Source organism: Neolamprologus brichardi, chromosome 9 (genome assembly GCF_056152115.1).
Source record: "Neolamprologus brichardi isolate AB-2024 chromosome 9, ASM5615211v1, whole genome shotgun sequence".
NCBI classification, from domain to species: domain Eukaryota; kingdom Metazoa; phylum Chordata; class Actinopteri; order Cichliformes; family Cichlidae; genus Neolamprologus; species Neolamprologus brichardi.
Window position 1 is genome coordinate 37,521,532 of NC_142112.1, and position 15,131 is coordinate 37,536,662.

Here is a 15,131-nt window from a genome sequence, read left to right on the forward strand (position 1 = left end):
AGGGCTCAGAGAAGAGCTCGAGAGGATGTGGAGGGTGAAGGTGACGGTGGTCCCCGTGGTAATCGGAGCACTAGGTGCGGTGACTCCCAAGCTAGGCGAATGGCTCCAGCAGATCTCATGCTGGAACAACATCGGAGATCTCTGTCCAGAAGAGCGCAGTCCTGGGAACAGCTAAGATACTGCACAGGACCCTCAAGCTCCCAGGCCTCTGGTAGAGGACCCGAGCTTGAAGGATAAACCGCCCACAGGGGCGAGCAGGGAATTTTTTTTTTATAATGTGGCAACAACTTGGCGAGGGGACTTGGTGACCTGAGGGTGGAGATATAGGCTACGTTCACAACGCGAACATGAGTAAACCCTCAGTAGGTTTTGGATAAAGTGTACACTCACAAACCTGTCAAACCTGCATTTGAAACGTTGGCTACCATAGCAGTATAGTGTTGCAACATGGAATTTGGGGCTTCAAACTAAAATAGCAGGAACATAAGTAGTGCCATCATTGCCAGACCTGGCCCATATCTGGTTGACATACACCCTGCCATGACACCAGTCAGTCAGAAGTGCCAGCTTGATGCCGGATCTGGGCCAGACCTGTTTTCTATGTGCCTGGGCCACATAAACTAAACCACAATCGGCCATGCTATCACATAAACATTGCCATCTATGCAAGGTCTGGCCCATATCTGGATGACATACCACTTACCATGCCAGAAGTCAGCCAGCAGTGCCGGCTTGACACCAGATCCGGGCCAGACCTGTTTGCTATGTGGGATACAGGGAACTGTTTGGGTGGCTGAAAGCGTAATATGCCAACGATTTGTCACCCAGCGTAAAATGTTGCTTTTTGGGAGTGAGAACGTGTTGGGCTGGAGTGTGGTCTTCTTTGGTATTTATTTATTTATTTAGCATTTAACTTCTAATTTGTACACGTGTGTGTGTGTGTGTGTGTGTTTGGGGGTGCCTTTGTGTGACCTCCTGCTCACCAAAAGGGTCATAAAAGCAGGAAGTTTACTAAGCAACAAACAGAACCTTCAGATAGGATGTCCCTATAATAAAACACTACACCCTCCCCCACCGTCCAACAGGCTGGAGAGGTGGCCAGACACAAAGAGATGTCTTTGATCTGCTTGATGCTGTTTGAACTAAGACTAAGAAAATTTAAGTAACACAATGACAACATTTAACAATTTGACTCCAGCAGCTGGCAAAGTGTAAAGTGTTTTTCAATGAAAGAATAGAGCACACTTTCAGATTTAGGTAACTTATGTTACTATTATGTATAAGTTCCCTTTCACAGTGTGTGTCATCATAAGCAAGATGAATCTCGATAAGTATCAAGCCTGAGAGAAGAGCTTGAGAAGATGTGGAGATTGAAGGCAAAAACAGTTCCAGTGGTAATGGGAGCACCCCAAGTTGACCCCTAAGTTGGGCAAGTAGCTTGAGCAAATCCTAGAAACAACACCCAAAATCTCTGTCCAGAAGAGTGAAAACATGATGGGATTGGGAAACTTTCTGGAGGGAATACCTGGGTTTGTTAGGAGTAACGGCATCCATTGCACTTTGGATGGAGCAGTTCTCATTTCTAGAAATCTAGAAATTTATGAGGAGAGATACGTAATGGCCCAGGGTGTGAGTGGGCGTTAAGGCATCTAGGAAGGGATCTCAAAACTGGATTACAGATGGCAGACAGTTGGTGTCGTAAATCACCGCCTCTGTTCAAAGATGGTCGCTCACAGTGGACATAAATGCACTGTAAAATCTGTGACTAGAGGTTACATATGGCAACAAAGTGACACTTAATTTACTTTAATTTCAGTAGATTTTAATTTTAAAAGATTTATGTAAAATGTACAGAAAATGTTAATTAAATTTCAACAGAAAACAAAAGTAGATATTGATAAAATTCAGCTGTAAAAGTGTGTTAAAAATGACTTTACCAGCAATCTGGCAAAGGTTTAGTAAAAAATTACTAAGATATCCATTCCAAAGAAATTAAAATGTTATGTTTTTTAGGTAAAACTCAAATTGGATTCAATAACTTTCCAATTAAATTTTGTAAATAGTGACTGAATGATGAGAGAAAATCAAATTAATTTAACTGCTTTTCTGAGTAAAATGAATCAGTTTCACAAATAAAACATTCAAACAGTTATTGTTTTTATTATGGAATATAAAATTTATAAAACATTTATAATATAACATTTTTCAGCTTAATTTCTGTTGTATACACTGAAATTCTTATCAATAATCTCCTTTCATAATCTCATATGGTCTCCTAAATACATTCCCCTGGTGTAAATTTGTTTTAGTGTGATAAACAGATTATCACACAGCTCTGTGTACAGAGCAACAGCAACATAAGAGAAAATACATGAATGTAGACCAGAGATATACAGTGACTGTGTTTGGAGGTCACAAAGAATGTTTTGATAAGACAAACCAATGTGAAACCAAAGTTTGAATATCATTTACTCAGTTTCCTTTACATCTGTTACTTCTTTATGATTGACTAACAAAATAGTGTCTTCCAGCGCAATTCTTAGCATATTTTGGTTATAAACAGTATATACAGTACTCTGGAGAAAGTATAAAATGTCACTGTGCATGTGTTTTATGTGTATAGATTTTTTTTTTACATTAATACCTGCCATGACCACCCCTTTCTTTTGCCCTACTAATATTCTGGTTTCAGTTTGTTTCCCACATTTTTTTAATCTCTTGAATTTCTTGCCTTATGGTTCCATTGCATTTTATTATTATCTCATAATATTTGTTTAATCAGCTACCATCTCTGCTGTGGACTTTTTAATATCTACAGTCTTAAGCTATGTTCACACTGCAGGTCTTGATGCTCAATTCCGATTTTTTTGATCAAATCCGATTTTTTTGTCTGCTTGTTCACACTACAAATAAAATGCGACAGCAAACGCGCTCTAGTGTGAACGCTCAAAGCGGCCCGCATGCGCAAAAGAAGACGTCACACACAACGCGCTCTGTTTAGACCCAGACCAACAGTATTGTTTGAAAGACTTCGGACTTTACGTTTCCCAATTTTTGCTTTAAGTTATTTTATTTCCATAATAATGTAAATAACCTAATAATGATCCTTATTGCTGTGTTAGAGGAGCGGTGCTTCAAAGGATAGTTGCAGATTTCTGTCAGAATCTGCAGATTATACAGAACAAATAAAATGTTCACGTTTCTCCAACGTTGTCTTCCCAACAGTTTCACTGACATCTACACTGGATGGCCAGGAAGCGTTCGCGATGTCTTGTCGGGCGCTTCTCCGGCGCTGATAATTGGCTTCTGTCTTGTGTCGGTGACGTAAAAGACAGATTTAATGCGACATGACCATCAAACAGCAGTCGCTTTCTAAAACATTGGATATGTATCGGATTCAGGACCACATATGAAAGTGACCCAGATCGGATTTGAAAATATCGGATTTGCGCCATTCACACTGTCACACCATGATCGGATATGGGTCACATAGTGTCAAAAAATGGGATTTGATGCGCTTTCGCCTGCAGTGTGAACGTAGCCTATGATCAACACAGTTCTGCCCTCCAACACTGTCAGCAGCAGGAGCAGCAACACCACCTCAACAGCAACATTGTACCTGATTAGGTAAAACACAGGCTGCATTTGCTTTCCACTGACCCCATCTTTGATTCCATATTAGACTCCTATGAATGTGCATTGTTGTTATTCAGCCTGGTTGTATGTGCCCCTTTTTAACTTTGAGCACCCAACCCAAAAAACACCTCTGCATGGTGCTTAGTTTAAATACCAGCTGGAACCGAACAATGACAGTTTTGTTGACTAAAACATTTCCACAGAACTTCTTGTGTCTTGTTCTGCAACATTCATTTAAGAATCATTTAAAAAAACACACCATACATATTTGTGGTTTATTATGAGCACACACGATGAAATCACTTCCAGTGAAAACGGTGTTACAGGTATTTCCACATCACAGTCCAAGTTTTTGTCATGTTTGTTAAAGCCTGACAACAACACCCTTGTTCCTCTCTGACAAGCTCAGCCTTGTCTAATAACATTATACTATCTGTAGATAGAAGTTGAATGTTAAAAGTCTCAAAATGTCAGAGCATATTACACAGGAGAGGTCTTACTTAGGAGAGTTGACTGTTTGGTCACAGGATCAGTGTGGTGTGATCAGCTAGATTCTTCTCCTAAAGTGTTCACTTCACTTCTTACATAACTTATCATAGCAATTTGACCACATACAGTTTTTGAGAACATCTGATGTTGACTCTGTGTGTGTTTGCGTGTATGTCTATTTTAGTTAAAAGATTTTGTTTTGTGATTAGAGCTTTGAGACAAGGGAGACAAGTTTAAAGAGATGTGTCCTGGCAATTTAAAAGAACTATACTGTGTGGGTCTTGTGCATTAAGATTACAGTTAGGGCCCGAGCAGGGCCTCGTGGGAATTTGATCTTGTGTGGGTCACAAAGCCTTGTTTGTTTTACTGCTAGTGAGCTGTGTATGTGATTTCTGTTTACTGTTATATATATATATATATATATATATATATATATATATATATATATATTTATGTAAAATATTTTATATTTTACATAAATATAAAATATTTATGTCCCTAACCCTTTGAGCCTATTTTTTTGACAAATCAGCATAAAGCATACATTTTTCAGTAAAATCAATTCAACAACATAAAACATATCCACCTTGGATACCTTGGAAAATATGATATAAAAAAACTCGTAGCACATCACAGCTTGATGTATCATCACTGTTTTAAAACTCTTTCATCTTAACTAAGACTAATTTTTTCTTCTGTTTTTTACAGTCAACAAAAAGGTCAAAGCTATTCAAAGCAAATTAACACCAAGTATATTGGTCTACAGGTTTGAATCATCTGATAATTAATTATTCTCTTTTAAGACGTAAATGAAAACGTAGAATCTGCTCTAACAGTTGACCCAGGAACTTGTATTCTTCGTCCTCCCTGTCAGCTTGTCTCTGTTTCCTTTCTTCCACCTCTCTGTACATGGCATTTGTGTAGTATGTCTCACCGTTTCCTGCCACCATGTCATCAATCTTCTTCATCAGCTCCTCCACCTGCTTTCTGTCTTTGCTTTTGTTGTTAAAGATGTGGAACCTGTTTCCACAGCTGTGGATGACTCGTCTGAGGCCTGGTTTGCTTTCACGTACATACTGCTGTATGGTGGTTTCCTGGTCTTCAAGGTCATCTCCGTGGGTGAACAGCACAATCATGTAATGTTGAGCTTTTGGACCAAACAGCTCCTGCAGGGCTTCCACAGAGTTTTTCTCCTCTGTGGTGAATCGAGCGACTTGGAGCACCAGTAGAAAAACATGAGGACCTGGACTGGAGACTTCAACGCATCTCACAAGTTCATTTTTGGTCATCTCTGCAGAGTGAGCGTCCAGGATCCCTGGTGTGTCTATGACAGAAATATTTCTCCCTTCCCACTGTGCTTCAGCTATTTCACAGGTTTCAGTCACTGACTCTGAACTGGGACGAGATTTGAAATGTTTTTTTCCCAGGATGGTGTTTCCAGAGGAACTCTTCCCCACACCAGTTTTTCCTATTATCACAATCCTCAAATCAGGACCTGGAACAAGATTCACAGCTTCAGTTTAACACATCTGAAACATCAAGTCCATAAGTTTCATGTATTTCAATGCATGAGCACATGTTAACACATACTAAACAAAGAAGATTAAATATATATTTACCTGATTTAAATGAAGTCATAATTTATCTTCAGTTTGTTGTAACTACACAGGTGAGAGAGATGAGTGTTCAAGCTTCTGTTCAACACATTTTTTATGTGTAGCTTCACAGTTGACACGCCCACAGTAGTTGCATAACAGGTTTAATAGAGACAAAGACGAGCACACCTTACAGACACCAAAGAGCCTGTTACAGGATTGTTAAAATAAAAGGAATTTAAGAGTAGCAAGGAAACATTTTCTATCTGATCATTTCAATCGTTTTGGGGGGTTTGTTTGTTTGTTTGTTTGTTTGTTTGTTTGTTTGAGTATGTCAAAAAAGAATTGGTTAACTAAAAGGATCATTTCCACTATTTTCATTGACAAGATTTAAAATTTCCTTTAAGAAGGAATTCTGGTTGTAGGTGGTACAAATGAAATCACACGTGCAGCAGACTTACAAACTAGCTACTAGGTGTACATTACAAGTTTGAGCTAAAAAAAAAACAAAAACAAAACCATCCTGTACCCACATATGCTTTGAATTCTCAATGGGGGACAATATTATAGATGTGCAAAGCTCTGTACAGGTTAGCAACTAGCCATGAAATGAATGTAAATTCTCCGTTCTCTTACACAGCATCCTCTTCCTGTATTTATTTTTATTGCTCCTGCCCCAAACACAACTGACCAATGAACATTCTCACATGGTTTGTAACAGCAGACTTCCATTCACCTGGATTTCTCCCAAAAGAAATAAACCAAAGTAAATGATCTACAGGTGTAAAAACACCCTAAGGTTAAACCTAACTCATCTTTCACTGTTCCACGAGAGTCAAATACCACTACTTCCATGTGTAGTTGGTTGATATGGAGCCAGCCCAGTACACGCTGCCAACGCAGGGGGGTAACTACCCTACGCAAGGTGCGCCTGCTGCTTGCCAGACAGGAAGGAGAGGGAGGGACGGCAGGAGATTCTCTGGCTGGCTGGAGTGGCATCTAATAACTAACTTACAAAATAAAACAAAAGGAAAACAAACCAACAAACTCGGGCTGACGATGTTAATGCCGGCATCACAATTAACGCGATTAAAAATTTTAACACAATTTGGATGACTCAAAAATCCTGAAATGTCTCTGTCAACGCATTTCGGGCAGTTTGTCCAAAGTTTATCCACTCTGCGCTCCAGATAAGATGAATGTGTTAAAAATGTAAATTGCGTTAATCGTGATAATGGCATCAACGCGTTAAAGTTGACAGCCCTACAACAAACACAAACACTGAAGACATTTTGATATAGACTTATAATTTGCACTGATGTGTTTTCTGAATTCATTCACACATGTACGAAAAGTGAGCATGAGGGCCCTCGGTGCGCCTGCTTGCTGCTGCTGCTGTGCTGAAGTCTCACACACAACCTGTCAAAAGGGGAGGGGGCGGGCTGCTTCCAAATAGTGCACATTTTATTCATAATATTGTCAATACAAGTCCATTATGTATTAATTGTTTTTCCTGGGTTGTGTAAAAATCCTAGAAAAAAAACTCTACAAGGTGTAGGTCTATTAGTCTGTTAGTTTATGTTGTGGGGTTGATAGTGGAGTGCAAAATTACTGATGGAAGATGACAGGAAAAGGTCAAAGCCATCAGGTCCTCAGTTTAGAAAAAAGAAGAGGAGAAACAAGCAAATGATACAGGTAAGCAGATGTGTCTTTGGATAATGGCGGGTATTATGTGTGCTGAAACAAGTTAACCTTCATTAGTAGGGATTGGAAAAACTTCTGTTTACATTTGTTAGCTACTTGGCTGTGATGGTAAACAGCAGACAGACAGTAGACACTGATGTGGCTTATTTAATCTTTTGGACTGTGTTCAGCATAATATTAATTGGAATTAATTGTATTGTTGATTTGTCTGCTATTCTCAATGTATGATGAATTATCATGGCTGTTTGTTAGCCATTTGCATAGTTCTCTTTCTCTCTCACTACATAAAATATTGTCTCAATACGTGAGCGAGGCACAGAAAGGGATGGGCAAGAATACCAGAGGTGCAAAACACCAGCTACTGGTAAACCGAGCAGAAAGGTGCGACAAAAAAGGTGCATAAGAAATACAGCAAGCTGTCCCTAGCAAAGACTCACAGCCTTGGCCAGCCGCTTGAGGAGGTACACCAGAGAGATAGAAGGCAGGAGAATAAACCAGCTGTTCTCCACAGAACCAGCAAAGGTGTACTCTCAGTGGCAAGGGAACAATAATAAGAGAACAGCACCACCAAGGCTGGAGACAGAGCAATACTGGAAGAGCATATGGGAGAAGGACGCAACCCATAACGGCAATGCTCAGTGGCTAGTGGATCTGAGGGCAGACCATAGCGACCTCCCAGGGTCCAGTGGCAGATATCCAAGAAAGGGTCTCCAGTATGAAGAGTTGGACAGCACCAGGGCCCGACATGGTTCACGCCTACTGGCTAAAGTACGAGCGTCTGGCAGCACAAATGAACCAGCTAGTTAACGAGGGACACCCGGAATGGCTAACCGTCGGACGGTCCTGATCCCCAAGGACCCCAAGAAGGGACCTGTCCCTTCCAACTACCGACCAATAACCTGCCTCAGTACTACATGGAAGCTCCTGTCAGGCATCATATCGGCTAAGATGAACAGGCACATGGGTCAATACATGAGCGGGACACAGAAAGGAATTGGCAAGAATACCAGAGGTACAAAACACCAGCTACTGGCAGACAGAACAGTCAGCCGAGACTGCAAGACCAGACTGACCAACCTGTGCACTGCCTGGATTGATTACAAGAAGGCCTATGACTCAATGCCCCACAACTGGATACTGGAATGCCTAGAATTGTACAAGGTCAACGGGACCCTAAGAGCCTTCATGATGTGGCGTACAACACTAGAGGCCAACTCCAAGCCCATAGCACAAGTCACCAACAAGTGCGGGATCTACCAAGGAGATGCTCTGTCCCCACTGCTGTTCTGCATAGGCCTGAACCCCCTCAGTGAGATCATTAACAAGACTGGCTACGGATACCGACTACGGAACGGAGCAGTTGTCAGCCACCTCCTGTACGTGGATGACATCAAGCTGTATGCCAAGGGTGAACGAGACATCGATTCACTGATCCACACTACCAGGCTATACAGCAATGACATTGGAATGTCGTTCGGGCTGGAGAAGTGTAGTCGGATGGTAACAAAGAGAGGGAAGGTAGTCAGAACTGAGGGGATTGAACTACCAGAAGGCAACATTGCAGACATAGAGGACAGTTACAAGTACCTGGGGATCCCGCAAGCGAATGGGAACCATGAAGAGGCCGCTAGAAAAGCTGCAACCACCAAGTACCTGCAGAGGGTCAGGCAAGTCCTGAGGAGTCAGCTGAACGGTAAGAACAAGATCCGGGCCATCAACACGTACGCCCTGCCCGTGATCAGGTACCCTGCTGGGGTAATAGGCTGGCCAAAGGAGGAGATAGAAGCCACTGACATAAAGACAAGAAAGCTCCTTACCATGCATGGAGGGTTTCACCCCAAGTCCAGTACCCTGAGGCTGTACGCTAAGCGGAAGGAAGGGGGCCAGGGACTGGTGAGTGTCAGCACCACAGTCCAGGATGAGACAATGAACATCCAAGAATACATTGGGAAGATGGTCCCAACTGACAGCGTGCTCAGTGAATACCTCAGGCAGCAGAAACCCAATAAAGAGGAGGGAGACGAGGAACCATCATGGAAGGACAGGCCCCTGCACGGTATGTACCACCGGCAGATAGAGGAGGTGGCTGATACCCAGAAATCCTACCAGTGGCTGGACAAAGCTGGACTGAAAGACAGCACAGAGGCACTAATCATGGCAGCACTGGAACAAGCTCTGAGTACAAGATCCATAGAGTCTGGGGTCTATCACACCAGGCAAGACCCCAGGTTTAGGCTGTGTAAAGATGCCCCAGAGACAATCCAGCACATAACAGCAGGGTGCAAGATGCTAGCAGGCAAGGCATACATGGAACGCCATAACCAAGTGGCCGGCATAGTGTACAGGAACATCTGTGCCGAGTATAACCTGGAAGTCCTGAGGTCAAAATGGGAGATGCCCCCAAGGGTGGTGGAGAATGACCGAGCTAAGATCCTGTGGGACTTCCAGATACAGACGGACAAAATGGTGGTGGCTAACCAACCGGACATAGCGGTGGTAGACAAACAGAAGAAGACGGCCGTAGTGATCGATGTAGCGGTTCCAAATGACAGCAACATCAGGAAGAAGGAACACGAGAAGCTGGAGAAATACCAAGGGCTCAGAGAAGAGCTCGAGAGGATGTGGAAGGTGAAGGTGACGGTGGTCCCCGTGGTAATCGGAGCACTAGATGCAGTGACTCCCAAGCTAGGCGAGTGGCTCCAGCAGATCCCGGGAATAACATCTGAGATCTCTGTCCAAAAGAGCGCAGTCCTGGGAACAGCTAAGATACTGCGCAGGACCCTCAAGCTCCCAGGCCTCTGGTAGAGGACCCGAGCTATATATTCTCCTTTCAAGCTTGTCCTCAGAATCGCCTCATGCTAATATCAGCAGCTTGATGTGTAAATACACATGGACACTTTTATAGGAAATGAATCATGTGCAGAGCAGATTAAATATTTTTGCTTACCTGGTAAAAATAAAGCCATATTTTATGGTCACCATTGTTACTGCAAAGGTTAAAACAAAGGCATGTTTTTTTTCTCTTCCAGCTGACACAGCTGTAGGTTTTGCATAACATTTTCACACACTTTGTGGTTTCTTGCCCTCAGTTTCATGATAGTAAAATATACTTCTAATTTTTCTTTTTATCAGTAAAACGTGTTATTTTTTAAAACTTCTCATATTTAAAAGAAGCATATGTTCTCAGCTTCAGTGTGTTTGTTTTCATTATCTATAAAAAATTATCAAAATGAACCTTGTTCTCCTGGGAGCTGCTGTGACTGGAAAGAGTTCAGCTCAGGTCATACCAGGAGATGATCCACAGCACGCAGGAATGAAGTTGGACGACTGTTTAGCTACAGGTGTGCTGTTTCTGAAAAACAGTGATCAGGATGATCCAAGAACAGCATCAGTTATGTAATGAATGTTTCTCTGTGTAAAGATATAAATATATACGAACATGAACTAGAGTTATAAAGTACATGTTTGTTTATCATTTTAATTTTAATTTTCTTTTTTAAGTTCTTTGGATTTTTGTTAAATAATTTAATTGCAGTTCTTAACGTTCACATTTTAACAAACAGAATCAGCTTAATGCTGAAATCAAAGTAAGCTCCTCAGGAAACTCCATTCACACAGATATTTTCAAACAGTCTAATGGACAGAAAATGGTATTTTTGCACCAACAAAGTGATTTCCAAAGAGCTACTAACTGAAAACATGGCATTTATGTGCATGGTCCAGGTGTCCTGAAAAAATTAGGAAATTGGACAAGTGAAAGGACAAAAGAAGAAGTGTAGGTCTAAAATATGTTTACAGCAGATGAACATCTAAAATTTGTGTCCTTAAGAAATAGAAAAACAAAATCCACCAATGACATGACAGAGAACCTGAGAGCTGCATCTGGCCCTCCAGCTGATCCATCTACTGATCCCAAACAAACACACCTGGACAGTAAAACACACAGTGAAACACTATCAGTGGTGGACTGGACTCCCCAGAGCCTAGACCCCAACATGACTGAAGCAGTGTGAGATAAACTAGCATGACAGAGAACGAAACAAAATAACGCTTAAATCCACAGCGAGCTTTGAAAGTCCTTCAAGAAGTTTGGAGAAACAAGAAAGCTGCCTCAGAGAGTTCAGACTGTGCTGAAGAATAAAGGTGGTCATACCAAGTTTAGACTATCAAACTCATTTTAAAAAGTCTGTGTTTTTTTCCATTTGTTTGTCCATGTTTGTCTCAGTATGTTTCAATAAAAATGTCAGGGTTGGCTGTGTGGCAGGCAGGCAGAAGTGGTGGACCCAAAATGCAGGAGTCTTGGAGACTGGATTTAAACTGAAAACGCAGCTTTAATGCTGGACAAACCCTTCATAAAATAAAACTCACAAAAGCAAAGCAAAAAATGAAACAAGACTCTGAACAGAGGTGCTGGAGGACCAGACATAAACAACACACAGCAAGTTGAGGGTACAACACCACACTGACACAGAAACACAGGGCTTATATACACAGAGTGGTAATCAGGGAATGGGCAACAGGAGGGAGACACAGCTGGGAGAAATTGGACTAACGAGACAGGGGAGCAGTAAAACTGAACAAACTGACATCACACAAGACCATGATCCTTCAAAGTAAAACAGGAAACAAAACACACTTTACTAAGACACGGACTAGACAGAGAGAGACTGAGCAAAACCTACTAAATAATAATCATAATCAAAACAGTATCACTGATTAATCAGAACATAAATCATAATCTAGAAAAACACCAGAACATGAGCAACAGAAAGCTGGGTCAAAATGACCCAGGACCGTGACAAAAAGTCCCACATGTTTCCCATTATCCCAGCAAAATGTAAAGAAGTGCAGGGCAGCTTGAGACATTTGCACAGTGTTAAAGCTGTTCCTGTTGCAGCACAAAAATGCTAAATTAATTTAAATATGTACATGTTAATATATTATTTCATACCTTTTTCTTTTTAAAAAGAAATATACTCATGGCTTTCTCTGCCACTGCCTTCTTTAACTCAGAGTCCTTTAAAGACATGAAAGCTCAGTTATGTGTCGTTGACTCGCTTTAAGTTTTTTTTTACATTGGAGTCTGGAACCAAACACGTGTTGAGGTGCAGGAGCAGCTGCAGTCAGCCACTGTAAACTGAATTTGTATCACCATCTGCTGGACATTTGATGTACCTGACTCCACAGGCAAATGAGTCTTTGTTGTAGCTGCATCTGTAATCTATTGCATTCTGTCATTAAAACTTTATTGATTTAAACCAAAAAAAAAAAGAAAGTCCCAATTTGGAAAGAAAGAACTTAAATGAGCATAAAAAGGAAACATGTAAAATGAAGGGTTTGTGTCTGATGTTTGCTCTTATTCTTGTTATTATTTTCATTTTAATAAAGATCTCCTTGCTAATCTTTTCTTATTTCTCAGTTTATGTGTATATTTTGTGTCCTTGATTTAGTCAGTTCTGCTTTTATTTTGAAACATCTTTATTTGTTTAGCTTCACATCGTTGTATGTAAATATGTTCTCACACAATTAAATAATATGTTATCATTATGTTCTGCTAACTGTATAAAGAGCTCCAAAATGTCAGCAGTAGTCATTACAAGAAGTGTTTGTGAACTAAAATCAAGAATGTAGGATACTGTTTGTCTGTGATTTAAACAGCCCAGCGCTGCTCTCGACGCAGGGGAAACTAATTCTGTCGAGGAGACCTACCTTGGCACTTGTGCAGGTGAAGCCAGAGGGAAGATGTGCTTCTTCATATTTTCTAGTCTTTGGCTTGCAAGGAAGTTGGTTTGGAAACATATTCAGCGATGCTTCATCTCCTGCTTTGCGTTTGTGTGGGAGCCCCGTCAAAAACCTGTCCATTAGCAGATCCAAGAGTTCTGATTGAAATTAAAACAAAAAATTATTTGGACCCTTGAGAATCTAGAGTCTTATTTTTATAGATAAGTTAACGGAATTTAAAAAAAGGCCTGGCAGATGGATCTGCACCACCGTGACCACCAGAGGGAGCTGTTGTGAGATCCCACATAGATGAACATTACATCAAACTGTCCTGTCAGTAAAGAACACACTGGGACACCTTACCAGTTATAAAGCAGCATTCTCCATTTCCCACTTTTTAGAGATTTTCTTCCCAACCTTTTTTCAGAAACAGTGCAAAACAAATACCAATAGCTGATGCATTATTGTCCCTCTCATGTTCTTATTTCTAATCCTGTTCAGTCTAAATGAAATTAATAACATCTTCAGCTCGGCCTCCTTTCTTTTTGTCACTGCCATCATCCCCCACATCATCTTATAAACCTTCCCTTTTGCTCTTGATGCTCTTCTTCTGTCACAAATCACCCCTGACATTCTTCTCCACCCACTCCACCCTGCCTGCATCTCTTCTTCACCTCTCTTGTGCATTATCAGTTGCTTTGGATGGTTGACCCCAGGTATTTAAAGTTGCCCATGTCACTATACCACACAGCTCACCATTGTTTTGTTGTCCTCATAAATGTTCTGCACCACATTCATATACTTCTCTGCCACTCCTGACTTCAGCACGCACCATCACATTTCCTCTCTTCCTCCCTTCCTTCTCTATACTTCTCCATCACTCTCAAAGCAAACATCACATCTGTAGCGCTCTTTCTCAGCAGGAAGTCATGCATGCTGCTCATTGATCACCACCTGTCTTCTTATTCTAGCATCATCAACGTTCCATTTTTTCATGGTTTGGCTCAACAACATTATCCCTCTGTGGTTGCTACAGCTCTGCACATCAACCTTCTTCTTAAAAAACAATACAAGTACATTTTTCTCCATGCCTCAGGTATCCCCTCATTCTCTCCAGGATTGTGTTAAACCATCTAGTTAAAAAAAAGTCCACCACCCTCTCTCCTACACATTTCCATCAGGTATGTCATCTGGACGACCTTTGCACTCTTCATCCACTCTGTTTACCAGGTCATGTAACCTATTAGTATTCCAGTCTGTTTTCTTCATCTCCCTCCCTATTATTATTAAAAGTAATGTATAACGTATTTAAAAATCAATGCATTAAAACATTCTTATACATTTTATATACATTTTATTTTTTTGTACTACTCTTAAAGATTTTAAATGATACATAATTGTTTTTTTAATGACGCTTTTAATCTGTCGGCTGTGTTTTCTGTTTCCGCTGGCAGTGAATGCATCATGCGGACGTTTTCGAAGCGTCATCCAATCGCTGCTCGGAGGGGCGTGGCTAAATAAACTTGGAGACCCTTGCCCTTGCTGGCTGTGGCACTGGAGTCTCTCATTCATTCAATAAACCCGTTCAGCCGTCATGTTTCCTTGTTCTGGACACACTGAGACGCTCACACACCTGCTGAAACCTGAGATGTTCTGCACGAGACGACGCGCTGTCTGTCGCCTCTCCGCTGCCCTTAAATCCATCGATAACCTTTTTTATATAAGTGTTTTAGTTTAGCCCCACGGCTGTGACAGCTGTCAGGCGTCAGAGACACCGCTTTGATTTCAAACGTCATGCATAAATATTATTAACTTAACTGTCAAATTGTGTATTTGCATATTTTGTTTTTTCTTCCGTTGACAAGAGAGAACAAAGAGAAGCTGTCCACATGTCCCCGCCACAGGGCCCCCAGCTCAGCTCCAAATTTCATTGGCTACACTTTTATATCATTCGACCTATCGCGTAGGACTCACTGAGGAAACCCT

The 15,131-nt window shown here is 41.2% G+C and overlaps 1 protein-coding gene across 1 annotated transcript; it reads right to left on the minus strand.

Annotated features, from left to right (window-relative positions):
• Positions 1-4,913: 4,913 nt before the first annotated feature.
• On the minus strand, positions 4,914-5,763 carry LOC102775686 (GTPase IMAP family member 9-like). Its single transcript, XM_087845678.1, has 2 exons — positions 5,745-5,763; positions 4,914-5,620 (listed from the first exon to the last, which is right to left on the minus strand). The coding sequence occupies exons 1-2, from the start codon at positions 5,761-5,763 to the stop codon at positions 4,914-4,916; spliced, it is 726 nt and encodes a 241-aa protein (XP_087701804.1).
• Between the last annotated feature and the right edge of the window lie 9,368 nt (positions 5,764-15,131).